The 23,401-nt window shown below is 35.5% G+C and overlaps 1 protein-coding gene across 10 annotated transcripts in view; it reads right to left on the minus strand.

Annotated features, from left to right (window-relative positions):
- CadN (neural cadherin) overlaps nucleotides 1-23,401 on the minus strand; it is a 291,717-nt gene that overhangs the window by 188,189 nt on the left and 80,127 nt on the right. For all 10 annotated transcript variants that reach the window (XM_070106306.1, XM_036374376.2, XM_070106307.1 and 7 more), the window contains one exon: nucleotides 18,834-20,682. In XM_070106306.1, coding sequence (XP_069962407.1) covers nucleotides 18,834-20,535 — 1,702 coding nt within the window. In that variant the 5' untranslated portion in view covers nucleotides 20,536-20,682. The remainder of the gene's footprint in view (nucleotides 1-18,833; nucleotides 20,683-23,401) is intronic.

Raw genomic sequence — 23,401 nt, forward strand, 5'->3', positions numbered from 1 at the left:
TCAATGTGGCGAGGCGCGACAAACACCAGGTCGTGGCCGCAGGTGGACAAGGTGAACACGAAGTGGGTGACGGCGACAGCAGCAAAGTGTCCATAGCCGCACATTTACACACACAAAACGACTCAAATGCAAAACGTGGACAGCAAAGTGTAAAAACGCGTATATTATACGTATAGGTGAGTGTGGGCTGTGCTTAAAACAACTGGCGCGCTAGAAGAGATTATCATAAAACGCATGTGCAACCGCACTACCGCGTCTAAGTGTGTGTGTAATGCGGCTTCAAACAGTGAAACAAGTCATGTGGCAACTTCGGTTTGGCTACTACGGTAGTCAAGCCGTTAGCTATAATAGCGGCTGTAGCTGCCACTGCCATGCGTTATTGCTTTGAGCTATAAATAAGTAAGTATATATATGTACATATGTAGTGCATGGATAATATTACAGTGAGGCATAATTTCTTGCCTATTGCAGATTCCATTGATGCTACAACTGCAACTACTGCCTGACTAACTGATAATAAAGACATTTACTTTAGGTGGTGTCAAATAACAGCTCAACGTAGACAAATGACGACATGCTGGCAAACTCTTGGTCGGTGTGATAATTGCCGCATTGAGCAGGTGGCGATAGCGAATATAAAATGGTACGAAAAGTTGCGGACAAGTTGGTTTTATGCAAGTAGTATAAAGAAGGAAAAGTGGCTCAAATAAATATACAACAACAAGGGCGAGACGGCTGTGTGAGCGACAGACATTCAGTTGCCATAAGCCAGTGAAGGCTATATGACGACGAGACATAGTCGTAATGCAAAAGTTTTGTTCATAAAATAATGTACTAATTGATATGACGGCTATTGTTTCATGCACCAGCTGTTACCAAAGCCGTATACTATATTTCCGCTCACCCAGCGGTCATCGTATTGTATTTGGCTAAACAATTCCTTTGTATACGTGCAACTCTATGACTCTTACGTATTTGGATTAAATAACTTAAGTGGAACTGCACAAGCTGATTTAATGCAAAGTACTTCAAAACTTACGTCTAGACTATATCTACATATGTGTACCGCAATGCTTCACACGAAGTTTAACTTAGTTAAAAACGAGAAAAAACGTTAACTTCGGTTGCGCCAAAGTTAGAATACCCTTGACAAAAAAAGAAGATTCCATAAAAGAATATGATTTAGATCGTTCTATTTGTATGACAGCTATATGATATAGTGGTTGCATCTATAAAATTTCTTCGATATTTTAGCGCTGCCTTAGACATCTTGATATCATTAGATATCTTCTCAACTACAAACGTTTTCCATTCAAGAAATTGCTTTTGATCGTTCAGTGGCAGCTATATTCTATAGTGATTCGATATGTATACAAGGTATACTAATCAAAAACATATTTACATGATAAAAATTGTACTTTTATCTTTAAAAATAATTTATAATAATGAATATTCTTAAATTTACTTTTAAAATAATTATTCGAAAGTGCTTAAAGTGAAATTTTAAATATTTTATTTATTTATAATACATTTTTTTGAATATAGATAGATAATTTTAAGCGATACTGAAGTTAGCCGGAAGTGTAAATCTCAATAAAATGGTTCTGTGTACTCAGAGCAATTAGAAAGGCTGATATTTCAACCATAATTGGTTAAGTTCCCACATATCACGAAAATTATTTATGCTGATCTTTACTTTCATATATATTATTTGTTGGCCCCCTTGGTTATCTATAGGACAGTCTAATAATCTGATGGCTTTTTATTCTGATCTATAAATATTATATTATTATTATATTAGTCCAGTTATAGCCATTTCCAAATTTTATAACTTCATGTGCTTAAAGACATTCGAACATTTTGTGAATTATGAATTGTACCCAAAAGTGGACGTTGTCTGATCCATTGTCGAATTTTTAAACTGCTACGTATGTAGGTCTGTTCTATCGTCCATATCTGTAAGACTAATGTCCCTGATATTATTCTTTCGATGTAGCCATGTCTACTTTTCAGAAACCTCTTACAATTTTGATTTTTTTAGCTTAATGGGTGACTCAGTCTTCATGGTAATGGTTCAATTCCGCTTATGTGCAATTTAGCTTTCTTAGTACGCCGTATCAAGATATCTCTATACATCTTGTTGCACCAATTTGATAATCTTTTGTCAATCACAATCGGTATTAGACAACACTAATTCTAAATTGTCTACAGTTTTTTTTTCGCTAATTAAATCATTCTAATCTTTTTACGGTTTCTTCAATGTGCGCGAATTGAATACTTGAGGAAAAAGACAGCTTATTTCATCGTGAGTTTCAAAAATCAAAAGCAATTTTCATGCAGTTCTCCGGATCTATCCCTAGCGACTTTTTCATGTTCTCAGAACCTAAGAGAATGCTCGCTGGTAAGAAATCTCAGTTCTTTTAAAGCGAAAAATTAAACGTGTCCAAGATGACAACTATGTTAAATTATAAAATCAAACTTTGTCAAAAATTAAACTATGCTTTTCAGCCCAGTTTTTGCAACTTATTGCTCATGAACGGCAACTTTCCAGCGGTTCATGTATTGAGTATGTAAAAAAGTATTTTAACTCTTTTTAAACCCTTTTGAAAATTTCAAATAATTTAATACATAATCCTGCGTGTTATCAAAATTGAATATGCATGTCAAAATGCTTTGCAAAGCAATTGAAATAGGTTGTGATATTGTCGCATATTGGTGCAATTGCGTTTTTTGCCATATACTAAAACATGCACAAGTTTTCATACTTCCACTTTTTTTGCCCTGGACTCATTGCGCGCATAAATATTTATATCTAACAATGAACATTTAGCCAACATAATAGGTCATAAGATATGCTAAAATTAGCCCTTTGCGATACAGATCAAATATCAAATAGCCTTTGGCCCTAACAATTGGCTAAATGCGCTTATAATCCTTTGTAATGGCCTTCATTGTTATGTGAAAGCTTTAATTTAATTTTCATCGAAATTTATTCGTGGAATAATATTACACATTTTTGTGGGTTTTGAGTCAGTGTGTTTGTAGAAATTTAAATAGTTTTATCTAAAAATTACACAATAATTGGTTTAACAGTAAACCACAGAGAGATAAAAGGATAAAATTAGTAGCACAACAATCAGTGCAAACTTTCAACATACAAACTGATGGATTACAATGAACATTGTACATTAGGCAGAACTTTGAACTTCTATTATCTCGTTTAGACTGACATAAATCAATTTTATATTAATCAATACTTCAAATTGAGAAAAATTATTATATAAAATATGTTTGTCTACTTTTTGTAGTGTGTACTTGTTTAATTTTATGAGCACGTACTTATAATTAGTGAGTTTTAAACATATTATATTCATCTACTTAAACATTACTTATAATATGTGTATGCTTTCTGCATAAATGGAACTTTCGTGTTTCTACAAATGAATATTAATAAGTAAATCATTTGAATGTGAAGTTAAATTATACGTATTTACAATTTTATCAAAAGTTACTGCTCATTCTTTTCTATTTACGAGTGCTTTTACATCTGCCAATTTTCCTTTCCACGGCTTACTCAAAACTAAAGTCAGCTTACATCACTTGATAGCTACTGAGATAAAATTATTTAAATGCATTTCTGATGTTGCAGTGTTGATACAGGAAAAGTGCATTATGTTGTTGCACAAAGAGTAATATTCAAAATAAGAGTGTGTTCGAATATATCAAACTACTTCGTTTGTAGGAAGTGCGCGAAAAGTGTTTTCTATTTTTACATGTAGAGGTATATGTAAGGCAAGGAGTTTGTTGCAAATTCTTAAAAAAAAAATTTACACATTTACTTTCCACATCTCACAACTCGAACAAATTTAATGCATTTGCAATTTATAATTAAAAATATATTTAATGAATATTTGAATGTCTAGGGCAAGTTTCGCCACAAAGGCTTTATGTATTCCGTTAGTACAAACATCAAATATATAACCATAAATCAGTCGCAGTCAAAGCAGCAGCACATAATGACTACAAACTGGAAAAAATATACCAACAAATGAGAAGCATAAAGCAGACTCAAAGAAGGCATGACTCTTGACAGCAACGAAAGGCTTTGCTGTTGCGTATACGCCTGGTTGAGCATGTCAAACAACTTTGTTTAGTAAGCCGAGTATGAAAGGGGCAATGTGGAAACTTTTACACAAAATCATAAGGAGAATTAGTGTATATATAGTTATATTATTCAGGATATTTATATAATTTGCGTTAAATCACATTATATACATTTTTTCAAAATATTGCACTATATTTTAACATTAAACTAAAAAATAAATATAAAAAGAAATAAAAACTATAAAACGCAAATATTACGGTCTACTGAAACTAAATCTTATAGAGAGGAAGAAACTGATAGCACCTCATCATTGATCACGGTAAATTTTTTTATAGCGTTATGTCAATTGAGCGGTAATCGAAAATATATATTATGTACATAGTAGTTACTGTAACATATACTAATTTCCATTCAATTTTAAAATTTTTTATCTTTACATTGTGCTAATCTTGTGTTAGTTGCCTAGTAAGTTCAAGTTCATTGGCTATGCCCTTAATACTAGAGCAGTTTCAAACTGATAGTGGGTTGTTAGCGTATATGAGTATATTAGCGTATTATTCACGCACAGTTTTACCCCGATATAATTATTGTTGCTTGATTTGCATACTGGAAAGTGAAAGAATCAGATGGAATTGAAAATGGTGTTATATGGGAAATAGGCGTGGTTGTAGTCTGATTTAGCCCATTTTTGCAATATAACATAGAAATATGAGAAGAATGTTATGTACTGAATTTAGTTGAAATCGGTTGAACCGATCCCAAGATATGGGTTTTCACCTAAAAGTGGGCTGTGCCACGCCCACTGTCTAATTTTGAACGCGGTTCCTATAAAGTCATCTCATACCATCCCAGAGATAAAATTTAATGTCTCTGATGTGTTTAGTGCCCGGTTTATCGTTTTTAACAGTACCGGTAAATGGGGAGTGGGCGGGGTTGTCACCCGATTTCACACCGTCGATAGAGATGCTAAAAACATTTGTTCCCAGTGAATTTTGTTATTATAGCTTCAGTGGTATAGGAGATATGCACATTAAACTTATTAGGGGGCGGGACCACGCCCACTTAAAAACAAATTTAAACTGCAGATGCTCCTCCTTAATGTGATCCTGTGTATCAAATAACTGTCTTGTATCTTATTGCGGAGCTTAGTTAGGGCAATTTATTTGTTTTTGATTAATGGCGTTTTGTGGGCGTGGCAGTGGTCCGATTACGCCCATCTGCAATACCAACCATCTTACGGTACCAATAAATATGTGTACAAAGTATCATAAAGATATCTCAATTTTTACTCAAGCTTCAGTAATTTTTACGCTTGCACAGACGGACGGACGTACGGACGGACGGACAGACAGTCACCTGGGCTTCAACTCGTCGCTTCATCCTAATCATTTATATATATATTGTACAACCCTATATCTAACTCGATTAGTTTTAGCTGATACAAACAACCGTTAGGTGAACCAAACCATTGTACTCTGTAGCAACAAGTTGCGAGAGTATAATAAAAACCATCTAAACCCTTGTAAATAAAACTTGGTAGTTACAGTATCCGCGAACTGTCATATAATAAACTTAAAGTTAAAATAAGAAAAAAATTTTACTTCGGTTGCACGGATGCTATAATACTCTTCACAAATACAAAAGTTTTCATACAAGACATTGCTTTTTATACCCTGAACAGGGTATATTAATTTTGCCACGAAGTTTGTAACACCCAGAAGGAAACGTCGGAGACCATATAAAGTATATATATAAATGATCACCGTGACGAGCTGAGTTGATTTAGCCATGTCCGTCTGTCTGTCCGTCCGTCTGTCCGTCTGTATATACGCGAACTAGTCCCTCAGTTTTTGAGATATCGATATGAAATTTTGTAGCTGTCTTTTTCTAACAAAGAAGCTGCTCATTTGTCGAAACGGTCGATATCGTACCACTATAGCATATAGCTGCCATACAAACTGAACAATCGGAATTAAGTGCTTGTATGGAAAACTCTTTCATTTGACGAGGTATCTTCACGAAATTTGGCATGGATTATTATTTAAGGCATTCATCTAATCTCCAAAGAAATTGTATAGATCGGACGACTATAGCATATAGCTGCCATATTAACTGAACGATCGGAGTAAAGTGCTTGCATGGAAATTTTTTTTATTTCACGAGGCACTTCACGAAATTAGGCACGAGTTATTGCTTAAGACAACAAATTATTCTCCACAGAAATTGGTCAGATCAGATCACTATATCATATAGATGGAATATAGATTGAACGTTCGGAATCAAGTTCTTGTAAGGGGCCTTTGTATTTGTGAAGGGTTCGGCGCAACCGAAGTTAACGTTTTTTCTTGTTATTGTTCAGTTTGTAAGGCAGCTTTATCTAATAGTAGTCCGATATTGGCAGTTTCGACAAATGAGCAGCTTCTAGGTCAGAAAAGTTCGTTTGAAATATTTCAGATCGACATCTCAAAATCTGAGGGACTAGTTCGCGTATATACAAACTGACAGACAGATGGACATGGCTAAACCGACTAAGCTCGTCACGCTTAATGTATACATATATATATTGGATGACAAACCTAATATATCCCGTTCAGGGTATGTGTAAATTTTTAACAAGAGAACATGGCTTCCAGATAGGGAGTGAGAAAGTGGCGAAACGACAGTTACAGAAACGTGCTTTTAAAAAAGAGGCGAAAAATGTATGTGTTTCACTATAATATTTCCAATATGGAGATCTGCTATAAGTAAGTACTAAATGTTTTCCTAAAAAACAACGAAGGAATGACAGCAAAGAAATGAAAAAATTAATGTGAACTTCGCATACCAAAAGGAAGTGAGAGAACTGAGAGCAGATTCGACTTGGTAATTTTATAATTTGTATTAATTTTTCGTTTTTTCATGCAGCTAGCGGAAAAATCTAACAAATAGCTGCTCCCTCCTTCCAGAAAGTTGTGGTCGCAGCGTGGCGGGCGGTAGACGCTAATAAAGCAGCACTGAGTGGGTGAGTTTGGTGTTAACGTATGCCACGCATTGCGGCATGTTAACAGCAGACTACGTTTGAGCACACTTTCTGTCGGCAGTCAACAATTCTGGCACCAAGCGGTACAAATGAGCTGAAATGCCTGCATACGGTGCACTGCGACAATATAATATGTATTTATGAATGACTGCCGCGGTCGTGTTTGACACTGAGTGCTGTTAGCCAGCTACTGCGCCAGCAGTGCATACACGAAACTACCGTTACATTGGTCAGTGTGAATATAAATTGTTGCAATTTTTTTGTTTCACTCCACAACTTCTTGCCACTTTTATACGCTAGGAGTTTCTTTCTTTGCTGCACTGGAATAGGACGTGAATAATTGCGGCCGCCGCGCATGCAACCCAACGCATAACTAGCTGTTGTGTATGTGTGCAGTTTCGAATACAAAATGGCGCTTGATAGAATTACCCAGCGAGGTATAGAAGTAAGTTTTTCCAGTTGGCCGTTTTGGTAAAGTGATTTCTCTGCAATAACACACAAATACACGCACTTATGCGCAAGTTGCATATCAGTTTCCATTTGGTAGCGTAAAAGTGCGGTATGCGCCCATTTTGTTATGCTTATTCACATACTGATGGCCACGCTGTTGGCGCTGCTTTTGGTTTAGTGGCTGTGCGGTAGCTGGCAACGCACTTTGTTTTTATGAATTATTGCTGTGCTGCGCCACAAAATGAAGCCTCCGTGTACTGTTGCATGAAAAATTCTCGTGCGAAAATGCAAATGGACGCCAGAGTGATTTTAGTAAGCAAATAAGCGAGGCGGCTCCAACGCCCAGTAAAATGTGCCGAGTAAATTGAAAGTTAAAAACTATGTTTAGCCCCATGAATAGTAGTATATGGGCAATTTACACATACACACACTCTATGAATTTGAATGTGCAATAAAGAAAAACCTGCTTTTACCAGTATGGTAAATCAATTTACTATATAAAAATTACGTTTCACATTTTCTCCGGCGTAAACTCCTATTCTACTGAACGAGGTTTGTAAAATTTTGTACACCGTGTCCACTTTGTTCCAACTTAAAAGATAAGATAGTTCATATCTTAATTATGTTAAAAGTAAAACATTTAAAAAAAATATATATATATTTCCAAACATACGCATATGTTCCAAATTCTAAAAAAATATATTAGTAATAATAATTATAAATTTTAGTAAAATGCGATTTGCAGTTTTCATGATGTTTTCTATTTGAAAAATATTTACTCCAAACATTTTCAAAATTAAACTTCAAATACAATCCCTTGAAATCTTGCACCCAATATAATGTATCCGTTTTCATTCGTAAATAACATTTTCAGTGTATGGAATAGTTTATTATGATAGTAGTTGATGAATACTATAGCCCGAGCAATGCGTAGCCGAATCTACTAGTAATACTCGTATTGCAAAACAAAAGAAACACGATAATTTAAGGAAAATATCGAATTAGAGGAAGTCGGCTTTCTCAGGCCCACGACTTCATAAGATATGACCCATGTTGTGTTTGGAGATGACTGATATCTCAGTTATCTCTCGCATTTTGAGTCGGCGAATATGAAATCGGCGTAGCTCCTTAATAATCGACATCGGACAGCGTTGAAATTCATTAAACTAATTTTTAACGAATGTAATCGATAGACCGCTCTTTAATTTCATTGCACAAATTTTCCTTCTCTTTTTCCATCTTTTAAAAAAACTTCAGACACTTCGGCTTCTAAATGTCATAAAAACAAAACTATTTGTTCGCTTTTCCTGAAAATTTGATAATAGCAGTATACTGTATGATAGCGGTATCTTTAACTGTGTATATACCTGACAAAGCTGAAAGGAAAAAAACAAATGGAAGCATTATGTGGCCTTTCATTTTAGCCACATTAATTTTAGGCACCAGAGTGTGCAGTGATGCGGCACTAATTCGAATTAGCCAATGACTCCATACATCTATCTACATTAATCTAGCATCCTACCCACTAACAGTAATATCGAGTAAGAAAACATAAATAGGCGATACACACACTTCCACGTTTCCATGTTTCGCACGGACTAATTAGCTGAACAATAGCCAAAATGCTGAGTTTATAATACTCGTATGCGTACTATACTGTATGTGCAGCATATTTAACTACAAGTACAAAGCCATCCATGCAACTGTAAACGATGAGAGAATGTTGTTGCATGGCTTAGAGCACATGCATTTTCTCTGGTTAATAGAGCAGATTATGCACGTTGCTTAGTTTATTTTTAATAGTTTAAATTTAGTTTGGTAATAGCATGAGAACAAAATTATCTAATACTAACTAAATTTACACATACACAGAATGACTATGGAAATTGGTTGTGCTGCAAGCAGCATTTGCATACAACAAAGCCAACATGTCCTTGTCCAACTGTATAATAACGTTGAAATCTCCTTTATTTTGCGAAGGAGATGGAACCCACAGCATCTCGACAATGTGTTGGAGCAAGGAAACACAAGTACACACACATCGTTATGTTCGAAAAGGTTTGTTGTGGATTTTGTTGTTATTATTGTAAGCACACACAGTAAAGGTTTTTTTATATATTATTTTATAATAAATTGGAATCTGACCATTACACGGACATATAGACGTTGTTCTTGGCTACAAGCTTTTCCATGTCCAACAACATGCTTGTACAGCTTACAATGTTGCAAGCGCTTTCTTACAACTTTTTATACCAACAGTGTTGTGCATGTGTGTCGTGCATTCCCATTTATTTTGTGCTTTTTCACTGGCCAACCAATTCAACTTGCAGATTTCGATCAAAAATTACTGCAAATGTCAGTTTTGCAGATAAGCACAAATTTTATAGTAATCTTTACACACACATATGTATGTGTGAGTAATTCTATAGTCATTTATAATTTCTGGCCTATGTTGTATCCGCTTTGCTTGCTTTTAAATCTGTGTATTAACAGGGAAATTTACTTCAACACACATGAATTGCTGTGATAGCTACACATTCTTCTGGTGTGTTAGCGCCAGATATCTATGTTAATGCTTTTCAAAGCATTTGCGCTTTTGCATGTCCGTGTAAGTGTATTTGTGTAATTGATTGAAGCAAATAGCTTATTGAAAATGATTTCTGCAACATAAACGATATTTTCTATTGTGTCTTTACAAAAGCCAATTTTAGGCTAAGATATTTCGTAGATTTAACTTCATATTGATAACACTGTGGTCAGCTTTTTTGGCTATTCGCCATTTTTTGTAACTTGTATCACTTCGAGAATGTTTTATTATTTTTTACGCGTAAATTCAAAAACTTAGTTAATTATATGCGTTAAAATTTCTATATTCCATTTAACCACTGCAAGTAGTTATTATTGCTTTTTATACTCTTGCAACCTGTTGCTACAGAGTATAATAGTTTTGTTCACCTAACGGTTGTTTGTATCACCTAAAACTAATCGAGGTAGATATAGGGTTATATATATATAAATGATCAGGATGAAGAGACGAGTTGAAATCCGGGTGACTGTCTGTCCGTCCGTCCGTCCGTCCGTGCAAGCTCTAACTTGAGTAAAAATTGAGATATCTTTATGAAACTTGGTAGACATGTTTCTTGGTACCGTAAGATGGTTGGTATTGCAGATGGGCGTAATCGGACCACTGCCACGCCCACAAAACGCCATTAATCAAAAACAAATAACTTGCCATAACTAAGCTCCGTAATAAGATACAAGACTGTTATTTGGTACACAGGATCACATTAAGGAGGGGCATCTGCAGTTAAAACTTTTTTTTAAAAAGTGGGCGTGGTCCCGCCTCTAATAGGTTTAATGTGTATATCTCCTAAACCGCTAATGCTATAATAACAAAATTCACTAGAAACAAATGTTTTTAGCACTTCTATTGACGGTGTGAAAATAGTTGAAATCGAGTGGCAACTCCGCCCACTCCCCATATAACGGTACTGTTAAAAACTACTAAAAGCGCGATAAATAAAGCACTAAACACGCCAGAGACATTAAATTTTATCTCTGAGATGGTATGAGATGACTTTATAGGAACCGCGTTCAAAATTAGTCAGTGGGCGTGGCACAGTCCACTTTTAGGGGAAAACCCATATCTTGAGATCTGCTCAACCGATTTCAACCAAATTCGGTGCATAACGTTTCATGTTTCTATGTCATAGTGCGAAAATGGGCGAAATCGGCCTACAACCACGCTTAAGGTAACAATGATTATATCGGGGTAAAACTTTGCGTGAATAATGCAATTAAAGTATGCCACCTTGCGGCCAAAAATTATCTAAATCGAACCAAAACTGTTTAAGCCTCTAAGTACTAAATATGTGGGCCCCAGTGCCTATAGTTGACCTTCTACCGAAAATATCAGTCAATCCACAAAGAAATCTCAAACGAGTATACCAATTGACTTTGCGAGAGTATAAAATGTTCGGTTACATCCGAACTTAGCCCTTCCTTACTTGTTTAATTATTTATTTATTAAGTTAAGTGCTTAAACTAAAAGCTACTAAAAATTATTGACTCAGGACTTACGTATACATGTGTATGTAAATATTTTTACAACTATGTCTGAGAAATACTCATATACAATAATAAGGGTATAGGTTTTTATGTTTAAGTATCTTTGACAAAATTGCTTATAATAGCAACATTAACGTTCTTGAGAGTTAATCGACTAAACTGATGACTAGTTCTGGGGTATATTACTTTAGTGTGCTCCGGATTGATGTTTGCGTAATGGTGATCAAAACTGCTCCAATATCTAAGAAACGAATTTAAGTCGACAACTTTATTCCCAATTATACCACACAAAGTTTAGTAAGGTCTAACAGAAATTAATATTTGAACACAATATTTAAACAATAACGTCCTATGTTACTTTCCAAAAATGTGAAATACTACAAAATGGGACAATGAAGGTGCACACAAATATTTTCATAGCACGCATACATATCAGTTCGTTTCTACGATATAAAAAAATGCTACCTTAACACCACCACTGGTGTCAGTTACATCTATTTTTTGAAAATATATTTCTATGCGAAATTATGTACTCCAGGGATTGATTTAAAATAAATCCCACAAGTCAAAACAAGGAAGCATGATTTTTCCATTAAGTTGGCAAAAATAATGATTATTGAATTGGAAAATAATATGCCACCTTTAGGAAATCATTTGGCCCTTACGTTGTATGCTTATGCCACATCGATCCTTACATACATACTTATGCATATGAACTAATTCATGGATGTCTGTCGGCATTTCTCACCACTCAAAGTTTAACAAAACTCCTTTCTATACCAGGGTTCATACCTGTTTCACAAACCACAGAATAGAAAACTCTGCATGGTTATGAAACTGACGGTGGCAGTGACAGTTAGACCGGCAGTTTTCAATTAGTTTGTTAGTTACAACAAAAAAGTGGAAGTGGAAGAAATTTGTCGCCGACAGTTGGTTAAAGTTTTTACGCTTTCCTGCTGTCCACCTTACCTTTTCTCTAAACGAAATATAGCCAATGCATACATTTTGTCATTTTATAATCCGCCCTTTTCCACTTCTTATTTCGACGCCATCATTTTTTGTCACACACACATAACAACATTTGCGATTTTTCCTTTTCGTCTCATGTATGTGTGTGCTTGTGCGCTGTTTTCCACAACTATGTGGTGAATTCTGTGTTTTTCTAACTGGAAGTACATACAGTACCTACATACATACAATGGATCTGTGTACAAAATTTAAAACTTACCAAATGCTTTGAGGCAAAAAAAGGGATAACAACAATAGCAAAACCCTGAAAATTTTAAAAATGCACACCAAAATCAACCAAAGCGGAATAAAAGTGCGAACTCTGCAAAAAACTTTTGTTGAAATCACACTTCTTCGGCGCTGCGAAAAGTAGAAAAATAGCAAAATGTTAGAATAAATGTAAATAATAGTAACAAAAAAAATGTTGAAGCTTACAAAAAAGAAATTCGCACAAAATTTTGCAATACTCAGAAAATCAACAGCAGCGGCTGGAAATATAAGTACCAGAGCATTTAAATGGGGAATAGGGTGTATAACCAGTAGCATACAAATATGTAGGTACATACATACATATGTATATGTGGTATAAGCTAGTAAGTGCGGTAGCGAGCCTGTGGGGTGGCTGATAACCACTGTTGGCGGTAACTGCTCTGCGGATGCTTACAATCGCACCGCTGCCACATGCCTCGCATGCATCCAGGCATTCCCGGCTACTGCAGTATTTTTGGTGCATTAGGAAAAATTATTATCCAGCGAAATGTACATATATGAATTAATAATAGAAATGTCATCTAGGAACTAACAACTAGGCAGAACACTCTAGCGGCGCTCCATTTTCAGCAAATGGAATCGTTAGAATAGGTAGGCTGATGTTAAAAAGTAATACGAGTAAAATTTAACTATGGTGCATATACTATTTATTAGTGTGCCTTTTAAATTTTAGATTAGGAAACGCGAACTTTAAGACTTCATGAAATATGTTACTCTTACCAAAGAATCGAGTATTTTATTCGACCACATATTCCATTTAGTAGTAACGGAACATGGCATCATGTAATATGTTTTCAAGAGCTGCTTAGAAAGAATGTATTCAGAAATAGAATAATTGGTATGAATAAAGTGCAATTAGTTTGATTCTTTGACCTCATAGTAGAAATATAATCTTGACAATTTACAACAAAACAATTTAAACAAAAAACAGCCAATTAACTAAGTAGTACTAAACAGAACAATTTATAATTTCTACTAAATATATTATTTTTATGTCAAATTTTTTAAAGTCTTTTTTTAAATTAGACTACAAAAAAAGCTTGAAAAGCTTTCTTAAATTTCTTAGTACTAAAATCTTTTCTCGTTTTTATTTGTTTTGAAAGGTGGCAACTCACCTGAATTTCGTAATATGATCAGATCTAATTTTGAGTGAGATGGCAAGCATTTTTAAAATCTCTATAACGACAAATTCTCTATGAAGAAGTGTTATACCGACCAAACGACATTCTTACAGATGATTCCAAATGTATTTTGATATATTTCTAGATACACTTTTTGAGGGGAATCTTTCCGATATTTTAATGCTTATTCAGCTATTCGAGAATGAGGCGAATTCAACAAATCAGGGATCACAAACATCGGTCTAGTCGTTCAAGTTATTACCACCCAGGAAAAGTACATAAGGTTGCTGCTTTCTGAAGTCAGTTCATTCAATATTTAAGAAAACGTCGTTCCTTTATATATTTGTCCATTGCTGTCGCATTTTATTTAGCTGCCGACTGGTTGAATGCGATGAAATAACCATGGTGGACATTAAGGCGAGAACGTGTTTCGTTCGGAAACCACAAAAAGGGTTCAACAAACCAGACATTGAAATGGTCAACAGCAACCAAAATAGCCGAAGAGTATACAAAATCAAATAAAAAATGGGAGGGCACAAAATAAATGGCTGTAATGCAAGCGGACAAGTGCAGTGTACGCTGCAGGCTCAGCATAACCTAATGGATACAAGCAAACAAACATTAAATATGAAAAAGAGAGGAAAATTAAAACAAAAATCATGAAGGGCGAACTCACTGATTGCAAAGCAGCATTATAACTTATGGAAGACAGATTTTGGCGGAGCTGTCGAATCGCAATAGCTCGTGGTCGCCAGCCAAGGACTTGTGCCGAAATCCAACTGATAAAGTATATTCAACCAAAGTACAAATGTCACCAACAGACTACTTAAGGTTGGGATTCATTGCAATGAGGAAAATATTGTCAGACATCATTCATTCAGCGGAAAATTACTGAAAAAATCGAATGGGAGCATGTACTAAACCATTTTCCAAACACACAGAACTTGCGAAACCAAAAAAAAATTGTTTTCCCTCACCAAACTCGTGATGACATTACCCGGAAGATTAGATTAGCCGGAAACTGAATATTTCATTTAAAGTCTTGGTAAAGCTGGTTATGCCTATGTGTCTTGATTTCATATCAAAATACTTCTAGTTGGTAAAGTGAGTCAAAAGGGGATGTGGACGATTCTCATTGCCATAACAGCCAAAGAGGCCTTCAGGCGAAGCTATTCCAGATGTTTATGGTTACTAGTAATACAAACATATGTAAAACTGCTACGGGCAGCTGTTTCAGAACATAAATATCTGTAGGTACGTATTCACTCGTAAAAATAGTATTGACAGAAGCCGTATCGCGTTGGGCGTTCCTTATAAAATTGGATTAAATAATGTAGGAAAGTTTAGCTAACGCATAAAAAGAAGTGCATATGTATTTACATGATTTCCGCAAAGAGAATCCTGACTGAATCTGAATCTACCCAAAAACAAAGCTATGTATACCGTTTTCATAATTTTTATTAAATCTTTTGATATGATCATCGTTACAAGATACGGCTGGAACACTCGCATAAGATAAGTCTTTTATGATCTCACGACCTTCATTAAAGGCTTCGTGAAACATCTGTGGTTAGCAAATAATTTCATTGAAAACACATAATAACCCCCAACTGTGAGAGAACTTTTTACACAGATTTCATTAAAAATTTTCCGGTACGTCAGGGTTTGTGTGGCCAATTTCAGTTAAACATGACGTAGCACCTGTGAGTATTTTGTGACGAACCTCTCATTCGAGAATACGATGTTCTTAATGCCGCTGTGAATAATATTTGGGTAAATTTTTCTGTTTTATCAATTTAAAGTTATCTTTATTGGTTTTCGGTTGGCCAAGTTGTTAAATGAGCGAGCCACTAGTATCGGTTCTTAAGCTTTCGATATTTCAAAGAAAAATATTTGCATTAAACTGTAACTGAAGAGGGTACATCCGGTAGGAAATGGAAATTCTTACAACAATACAAAAAAGCTAAAACAAAATTTAAAAAAACGGAAGCCTTAACTTTAAAAGCATCAGGAAAAATACAAGCGTAAATTGTATCCATTTTACATTTACACATTTGCTCTTTTGCACTAAGCTAATTTTTGCACAAGAAATTCTGAAGCAAAAAGCACAAATGCCTTGCTTGCTGCGCTTGTGAATACCATACATAGTATACGATTTTGTTTTGTTACGATTTTGCACAACAGAACAGAGTTTCAGTTTTTTTGTGAAGGACTCATAAGCATAAACCCGGTTACGTTGAGTAGTTCAAAGCATTTTAACGGCATTATTGTGTACATGAAAAGTGAAACACGTTGCACTACAACTAACACCGAGTATATTTTCTAGTTATTCTGATAGTACTAAGCAAAGTAAACATGTTAGCACAAATAGTAAAAATTGCTCAAGTAAAAAGGAAAGAAATGAACACTCACACATACAAATTCAAATTCACAACGTACGCACGAAACTAAAGTGAAGCAGGTGAGAAATGTGCGGGTGGCTGATGGTAGAGTTGACTACAGAAGCTATTGTACACTGGGTCATGTGCGAATGGTTGAATATGAGACCCAAGACGGCTGTAAATTTAGGCCAAGTACTCGTAAGTTGAGTGCTACGCAAACACTCACATACAAATCTAAGATGCTGGTGTATAGATTGTTTGTGGAACTAGATCTCTGTAATACTAGTTGTATAAGTATTCGCAGGTAGATAAAACACTGCGCATTGGTAGGGCTTGTACCTGCACCAGTTGCTAAGTTCAAAAGTCTGACATTTTAGCACGAAAATGCCTTTGTTAATGTTGTTACAGTTAAACGCGAGAAGTCAACATATAGGCCACATGTAAACGTGAAGAAGCAATAAGCTCTACGTATACGCATATATCCTATAGATGGTAAGCATTTGCTGATAGTTGTCGGTAGTGGCAAAGTAGACTGAACTGAAATTGTTAATCGACTTTAAGCATTTAATGATCGATCTTTTTCTGCGTGTTGGAGCAGAAAAGATTATGTCATAAATTATAGCATAAGTAAAAGTAGTAAATTCTCTTTTTTCGATATTAGCCTTCAAATAAAAATATTTTCCTTCGAATTTCGAAATTGTTGTGCTTATGCTGTTAAATGCTCTGATGGCGAGTGATCTTATTGTGCTCTTAATTTTGAAGCTAGGAGCTGCCGTCAGTGACAAAATACACAGCCATATACATGTGTATGTGTATGTTAGTAAGTGTCTTTGCAGTTTTCGTCATCAAGATAGGATTCCACAATTTTGTTGTCTAAAGTCGAAAGCGTACGCGTATCCATGTTATCTATACATATGTATATACCATATATAAATCATTCCCATTGACATTCCATTTCAATTAAAAAGGGTTCAGTGCCCTTTGAAGTTCAACTTGGCTGCTACTATAAATAAAGCATCTGGTCATTACAGGTGGCAGAGGTGCATTTCGAAAAGCCAAAATTTTCTCTTCTCACGGTGTACTATATGTTCATGCTATTCACGTGTGCCCAGTGCCCGGACAGAAAACCTTTTAACATAGTTTACAAAAATATCCTAGAATAATACTCTGCAATTTATCTTTATAAGAATTCAAAATTATTTAATCAAATGAAAGTTTATTTACACCAATGGATGTCAATATATATATTTAGGAAACTAATGCGAAACATACTTGTATGCATTATCCAGACTACACTGGAAATATTACTGGCAATACAGATTTCTAGAAATCAACTATTGGCTCTCGAGGTGCCCTGTCACGCTTTTCAAAACCCCTATATACTTACATATCGTTATGTTTAAAATTATATGCGAGAAGGATTTAATGAAACAAATATGCAAAATAGATCACAGAAACTAAAAAATTCTAAGATCAAGATACTATAAACAAACAGATAGTACTTAAATCAGCATATTTATGTATATATAAATTTCTATGTAATTGTACATATGTAGAGGGTGGCTGTGAGTGGAATTGTAAATGTGAGCAAATGACTTAGTGTGCGAGAGAAACGTGCTTCTCTAGAGAGAAGCTCTTCATAGTACCTTAGAGGGTGCGTTGGTCTGCCCACAAGGTTATTAGATACCCGAAATATGATTGAGTGCGGAGTACTGCAGATAATTGAGTGAAAACTATTTGTGAGTTTACTTTTACTCTCTCTCTCGCAATCTCTCTAGATATGTGTATTTTTCTACGTAAATATTCATCAGAGAGCGCAAGTAACTCTCATATAAATTTCGCTTTGTCGCTCTTTCAAAATTTCTGCGAACGATTTTCACCACATCACATTTCCTTTGTTTTCGCCGCAAAATTTTAGCGCATGTGCAAACGTGAAATTATCTCTCTTTGTCCTTTCTTCAATTATTACCATTTTGTTAGCTTTACTATTTTATGGGCTGTTCTATCAAAGCTGTCTGTATTTTGTTGAACGTTTTCCCTCTCTATAATGATATAATTTATTTCACTGCCATTGCGTTCCTTCAGACGAACAACGAGTTTTGTTTACCTCCATGAAATGTCTGTAGTTGAAATGCAGGCTGCGATGGAAGGACATGACAAAAGCAGGAGAAATAGCCGAAGAAATGGTAGCGGAAATAAAAAGCCTTGAGTGAACCTATTTTTTTAAGGACAGGCGCTTACTATATATATAATACATATATAAAAACTCATGTACATATATAAAAAACAATTCTAAATTAAGAATATTCACATGCGACAGACGAGTATGTGTCCGTTGCTGATAAAGTGTTCGCAAAAGCAATAGTTTACAATAATGTAGGTTGATAACATTGACGATTTGTAACACTCACCATGTTGTCCAGTGTTGGTGATGATCACCCAAAAATCGATGGTTTTCTCTGGACCCAGCTCTTCATAGTCCCACTTCTTTTTCACACGCACCGCGCCATTTGTTTCGACAGTCACCCACGGATTGTCGTCGCGTATTTTGAAAGTTTCCTTATCGGTCTCTTTCTCCAACTGGAAGACGGATTTGCCTTCGGTATCGCCATCGGCTTCAGTAAACTCGATGCGTTTAGTCGGGCGTACCGCGCGCGTTACCCGACGTTTCTCGCGATGATGTGAGTGCTCATTGATAGCATCGTGCTCCAAGTGCTGCATTATGAAAGAAACCGGTTCTGGCGCTAGAAACTCAAGCAATACTTTAGCTGATTGCTTGCTCATCAAACTGGGATAGCGTAAGTCGTGTGCTTCTACTTCGATCAGCAATTCGGAAGTTTGAGGTTGATCAGCTAACATTATTTCGCCAGTTTGGGGCACAATGATGACAATATTACTAGGCGCACTTAGCCTATAGGCAATCTTATCTCCATCCGCGTCAGTTGCTTCGACCTTACCCAGTATACTGAACCGTTTCCAAGTGGTTGTTGCGTTGCCCTCCAAGCTAGGGCTCTTCTGACCAGCAATAGCGAATTTGTATTCGGTGGATTTAAATATAGGGTGGTTATCATTTTCGTCCAATACAGTCACCTGAATTTTCGAGATGATTTTATCGAGTTCATCTATGTCTGAGGCCTGTACCGATAAGTCATAGTGCGCTTTCGTTTCACGATCCAATGGTCGATTGGTGACCAACCACACACCGGTTTCACCATCACTATCGACCGTAATGGATTCTACATTCATATCGCTTTCTTTAGTAGATTTACGCGTCTGCAGTGCAAATGCCTCATCATCATTGCCGTCAATGATGGTGTAACGCACCTTCTTAGAAGCACCGGTATTATTTTCAACAGCTGCATCTCCACTTAGCGCTTGCATTAATGGTATGCCGCGTACACGTGTGCCTGTGGGGCGATTCTCACGCACCTCCCCACTTGCATCTAGCATAGTGCCGGGGAATCGCAACATATCACTGCGATGCATAACAAACAACTGCAGATTATGTGTATTGGTGGCGTTAGGTGTCTCCTCGACCACAACGAGATTCACCGGACGATTAACTAGTGGGGAAATATCTGATGTAGTCATAACCACACCATCGTCAAGTACTGTAAAATATTTGGAGTAATCACCGGCAAGCATATGATAAGCTCCAACAGATGTCGATACCGACGAGGAAGTTTTTGCCATCGCTGAGTTCGAATCATTCACTGGCATTGTTTTGAATCGCTTAATACTAAATCCGGGATAGGTATCATGTGGCAGTACAAGGGAGTACTCACTGCCGGCTGTGCCACCGCTACCAGCTAACATGCGCGCAGCATTTGCTGCCGAAATACCAACCGCATGCGACATGCCTTCGCCGTTGGCAGTTGCGGTCATATGCGCTTCCGTATTAGAAATATGCATGAGCAGCGCGCTGATAATGATGGCCAACATGAAGAAGCGAGGTAATGAAGGTGGCGTATGGAAGAAATGCGATTCGATATTTTTTGAGGGATTGGACGAAGTACGCGGGTTTATTCGGGGCATTGTATCGAAATCGCGTGTTGTTCTGTTATGCGAATGCCCCCGCTGCTGCTGCAGCTCGGAAGAGCAACGCGCCACCATTGTGGCACGCGTTTTGTATTTCTTTCGCTGCTTCGAACTTTACTAGTTTTTTACACAAATTTTTGCACTGTCGATTGCACTCGTCGATCAGTTTCACTAAACACTGTTTTGAGTTTAATTACTCGGTTCTAATACATTTTCAGGAAGCTGGAAAGAAAGAGAGAGTAAAATGAGTCTTTAGTTTAGTTGTTAATAAATATTATTTACATTTGGATTTGAAAATATATATTAACAGATTGAACCTCTAGTAAGCAAAGAGAGATTTTGAATGATTTGAAATTTTGTTTCTGTTATTATCTGAACGTGGCCTTTGACGGTACACATTTTATATTGTTGTGATGATCTGATAATTTTCTTTAATAGAAAATTTCATTAATGAAAATACGTCGCATTATTTTATTGCAGATCCATAGACATTAAGTAATGGAAACTGCAACTTGATATTAATATATCGTATTTCATCTTCTTTAAAGTAACTTAAAATAATAACCATTAATTAAGTCAATATCATTGTCAATTAGCACTTGCCTTGACATTTTTCTTCACTTCTCTCTCTTTGAATTTATCAGTGAATACCACTCCACAATCAACCGCCAATTTGTGCCACAATAAATTTCAACTTGCCACGCCAGTAATTATTATGCTCATTGCAATCAAATAGAAATCGATTAAACCAAAAGAAATAATGCCGACTGCGGCAGCGTGTCACAACAATTACGCCGAAATTAAAACGTCATTAGCATACAGACAATGGATGTCATTAAACACAGCGTGAACTGTAGGGGGCACTTGAGTTTACAAAAAAATGTAAATATTATATTATATATTCATGCCTCTCTCCGTAGTCTAAATGGAATGAAATGTGAGAAAAAATTAATCATCAGTATTAAGAGAATAATGGTGTACAATACAAAAACAACTTAAATTAATATTTATTGAAAAAAATAAAATGTTCTTCCTTCAACCTGTCGATACTTAACAGTTTTTTAACTTTCATATCCAAATAGGTATATTTTATTAGTCGTAATTTTTATACCCTGAAAAAGGTATATAAATTTTGCTATGAACGACAAGAAGCTACTGATTTGTCGGAACCGCCGATATCGGACCACTTTAGCATATAGCCGCCATGCAAACTGAACGATCAAATATATGCCCTTTATAAAAACTTAATTTGACAAGATATCAACACGAAATTTAGCATGGATTATTATCTATGACAACGTCACAATCTCCGAAGAAATAATTTAGATTGGACTACTGTAGCACATGACTGCCATGCAAACTGAATTATCAGAATTAAGTTCTTGTATGAAAAACGTTTTTATTTGCCAAGGTATCTTCATGAAATTCGGCATTGATTATTATCTAAGACAACGGTCTCCGAACGAATATTTCAGATCGAACCACTATAGTATATAGCTGCCATACAAACTGAATAATCGAAATTAAATTCTTGTGTGGAAAACTGTTTTAATTGTGAATGGTATTATAGTTTCTGGTAACAGAGGTTTACTTATTTTTTCTTGTTTAATCAAACTTTTATAATATTCAAATATAAAATAAATATTATATATGCATCCATAGTGCCTTTTCACAAAAAATCCAGAATAAAAAATTCATTGAATTAAAATATTTCATATTTTGTTGAACATACCAACAAATATTTCCAACCTTTGTTACTTTTATGTATATAATGAAATTTTCATAGCTTAATTGAATATTGACCGTGTTTGCATTGTAGACACTAGGAAGGCCATTTAAGGTTTAAGAGTAAACGCTTTTACTCCTTGAAAGTTTTGCTTTCAGTTTATGTCAACCGCTAAAGCTAAGCCATTACCTACACACTTTCTTTTAAGAGACCTTCGTCTAATGGTAACTAACCTGACCACATTTAACTTTCCTAAGAGGCGTATAAAACTTTATTTGCAATACAGCTAGTTACCAGATTGTAAGAACTTTAGCAGTAAAACTATTACCTCATCAACATCTATATATAACAATCCGATTAAGTTACGCTCAAAGGGTTAATTAAGACACAACTAAGCACTAATATACCTAAAAAAGTACAGCCCTCAACATAACCAACTAAGAGAGCAGTTATTCAAACATTTTCGGATAAGATATAAGCTGTAGTGATTGAAAAGTAAAAAGTTTTATACATACTATAATATACTACAGTAATTTTATTATTATATTATGTTGTTTTAGTTTTAAATAACGAAAAATTTGTGGCAGACAACTTCAAGTATCAGACAGAAATGATACATTGTTTTGAAACTTTCTGTGGTGATTCCAAAACTCTCAGCAGAGTGCACTCTCATTAGCAAACCGTAAAGATTTGAAAGCGCACCAGCGGTTACTTCAAATAATATTTGCTATATTTGTTGGATGGATTAAACAAAGACAATCAGCAAATATTCAATTTAGGATAAGTATATAGGTTGGTTGAAAAGTTTCTGCGCTAGTTATGGAAATATAATGTTTTTTGTACGAAATATATTTCTTTAGTCAATATAATCTTTCTTAACTCCAGTACATATATTCCAATGATCCTTTTATAACTTTACGCCATCCCTTAAATGACTTTCCGGAAGCTCTGCAAAATACCCGTCTACGGCTGTAATAGCTTCTTTATTCAAAGAAAAACGTTTCCCACGAAAGAATTGTTTCAGGTTTCTGAAGAGATTCAGGTTCTGGCGAATACGATGGATGCTAAAGCAATTCTCTAGCACTCTAATTCGTTGAACTTTGTCCTTGTTAAGAAACTTTTGTGGATAGGTGAATTGTCTTGATGAAAAATTATTTTTTTGTGCTGCAAAACAGCTTTTCTCACGAATTTTTTCATCCACCTGATCCAAAAGGC

This window comes from Bactrocera oleae, chromosome 3 (genome assembly GCF_042242935.1).
Source record: "Bactrocera oleae isolate idBacOlea1 chromosome 3, idBacOlea1, whole genome shotgun sequence".
NCBI classification, from domain to species: Eukaryota; Metazoa; Arthropoda; class Insecta; order Diptera; family Tephritidae; genus Bactrocera; species Bactrocera oleae.